Raw genomic sequence first — 2730 nt, 5'->3', positions numbered from 1 at the left:
TCCTGGGCCGGAGTTTGAATATCACCCAAAAAATTATGTTATACTGCCGCCTCCTGGGCCGGAGTTTGAATATCACCCCAAAAATGATGTTATACTGCCGCCTCCTGGGCCGAAGTTTGAATATCACCCAAAAAATGATGTTATACTGCCACCTCCTGGGCCGGAGTTTGAATATTACCAAAAAATGATGTTATACTGCCACCTCCTGGGCCGGAGTTTGAATATTACCAAAAAATGATGTTACTGCCACCTCCTGGGCCGGAGTTTGCAACCGAAGACAACTTTTTGAATAAACTACTTTGACGGACACTTTCTCCTCCCCGACACCAATCAACATACGTCGAATACTTAACTCTAGCCAAATACAACAGTTTAATTTCATTAAAATAGCCAAGATAAAGTTATTTAAAGTGGTAATCAGCAGTTGAAACAATAACAAAGTGATCTCACCACCGATGTTTCGGTATAAAGCTGGGGGATGGGGCTGAATAAATGTAACTACTCTCAAATTCAAAGACACAGCGATGGATGCAAGGACTGACCATCCGTTATATTAAATGGATGTTTGTAATGTTTTCTAGTTTTGACCAAATYTTCGAGGCTATACAGTGTTTGTTTACAAAGCATTGTCGTAGAAAACAAGGTTATATTTTAGGTTGTGATGGGGTACAACAGTTGAGCTAAGCTCATAAGCCATTTCTAAGTTATATTTAGGCAATAAGGCACGATGTGGTATGGTATATGACCAATATACCACGGCTAAGGGCTGTTCTTATCCGTGGTATATTCACCATATATCACAAACCCCAGAGGTGCCTTATTGCTGTTATAAAYTGGTTACCAACGTAATTACAGCAGTAAAAATACACATTTTGTCATACCCGTGATATATGGTCTGATATATACCACGGCTGTCAGCCAATCAGCATTCAGTGCTCGAACCACCCAGTTTATAATCTTCAATAATCAAATTGGTACATATCATTAATTTATATGGATGTAGGATGTAGGGAACTGCTGATTGGCCCTTGTGAGATTGTCTCTGTCAGACCTGGTGAGTGTACAGTATTCACCCCTGTTGGTCACGAGAGTGTAGGGAGTGGTATCAACAATGTAAACATGCAGAGAGATAAGTGATGCCAACATGTATGAAAGCAGGCACAATAGGACAGACAGATAGCATAGTTCTACTGTGTATTACATGACAGAAACCCCATACTGGCCCACTGACAGACCTTCTATACTCCGTGCAGTGATTCGTTGACACTACTGCTCATTTTAATGCGTCCAGGACCTTTATTATAGGTGGGATTTCTTGCTCCGTGTTGACCGCGCAATGCAGCGAGCTAAAGGGTAAGGGGATATATTAATAAACTCCAGCTGTCCGGCTACAGAATGTATTTTGGGGAGTTCTGTAGAAACAACAGCAGGGCTGCGCCCGACTATTTTCATTCGCTTCACCGGCTACAGAAATAAATCATTTAGTAATGATTTTATAAATGTAAGAAAAAGTTAAACTACAGATAGGAAGCTTTGAAACGAGGCACGTGCAGATTGATTGCGGACTGTAGCCTAACTCTCCAAATGTCAGACAGCAGTGCTGTTTCAGGAAGCGCAACACCACATGCCACGGTTACATGTAGTCATTTTTTTAAAGATCACATTTACAAGAGAGAAGACATTGAACAAAATAGTTAACCGCTCAAAGTCGTAGTACTATAGTAGTTCATAGTAACAAATGTTTAAATTCAATACTGTGGCATGTCGGAGGACAGCATGAGAGACGGAGTGACGGAGTACTTACAGGTGGATCCGATGTGCTTGCGTGACATCCAAGAAGACTCCTGTGACTACACCCTTTTTGAAAACCGGCTGAACTGGAGTAACACCGTGTGTGTGTGTGTGTGTGTGTGTGTGTGTGTGTGTGTGTGTGTGTGTGTTTGCCAGATCAGCACGAGAACATGTAAAAACAAGAACATCATTTATAAACTAAAAAATGCATAAACACATTTTATCCGCCATGTTTAATTATTAACATTTAGAAAGGAAAGCCCACCCACTGTCCTTGCTTGTTTTACCCCCAAGCCATAAGACTCCTGAACAGGTAATCAAATGGCTACCCGGACTATTTGCATTGTGTGCCCCCCCCCCCCCCAACACTCTCATACGCTGCTGCTACTCTCTGTTTTTCTTATATGCACAGTCACTTTAACTATACATTCATGTACATACTACTCAAATTAGCCTGATCCACCAGTGCTCCGCACATTGGCTAACCGGCTATCTGCATTGTGTCCCGCCACCCACCACACGCCAACCCCTCTTTTACGCTGCTGCTAGTCTCTGTTATCATATATGCATAGTCACTTTAATCATATCTACATGTACATACTACCTCAATCAGCCTGACTAACCGGTGTCTGTATAATAGCCTCGGTACTGTATATAGCCTCGGTACTGTATATAGCCTCGGTACTGTATATAGCCTCGGTACTGTATATAGCCTCGGTACTGTATATAGCCTGTCTTTTTACTGTTGTTTTATTTCTTTACTTCACCTAATAACTTTTTTGCACTGTTGGTCAGAGCCTGTAARTCAGCATTTCACTGTAAGGTCTACACCTGTTGTATTCAGCGCACGTGACAAATAAACTTTGATTTGAATTAGTTAGATTATTTAAGTTTAAATCATATTCAATACAATTATTTCCCATGCACCACAGGTATCCT

General features: G+C 41.3%; 1 protein-coding gene across 2 annotated transcripts in view; it reads right to left on the bottom strand.

The window, feature by feature from the left end:
* zgc:64002 (nicotinamide N-methyltransferase) overlaps positions 1–1888 on the bottom strand; it is a 28737-nt gene extending 26849 nt beyond the window's left edge. Inside the window, exon 1 of one of the 2 annotated variants that reach the window (XM_024141128.1) lies at positions 1805–1888. In XM_024141128.1, coding sequence (XP_023996896.1) covers positions 1805–1832 — 28 coding nt within the window. In that variant the 5' untranslated portion in view covers positions 1833–1888. Of the gene's footprint in view, positions 1–1235; positions 1322–1804 lie in introns of those variants that run through there. The other variant, XM_024141129.2, reaches the window with a different exon arrangement.
* Positions 1889–2730: the final 842 nt, after the last annotated feature.

This window comes from Salvelinus sp. IW2-2015, unplaced genomic scaffold (assembly GCF_002910315.2).
Source record: "Salvelinus sp. IW2-2015 unplaced genomic scaffold, ASM291031v2 Un_scaffold2411, whole genome shotgun sequence".
NCBI classification, from domain to species: Eukaryota; Metazoa; Chordata; class Actinopteri; order Salmoniformes; family Salmonidae; genus Salvelinus; species Salvelinus sp. IW2-2015.
The sequence above is the reverse complement of the archived record's forward strand: the minus strand, read 5'-3'. Positions and strand labels throughout refer to the sequence as shown.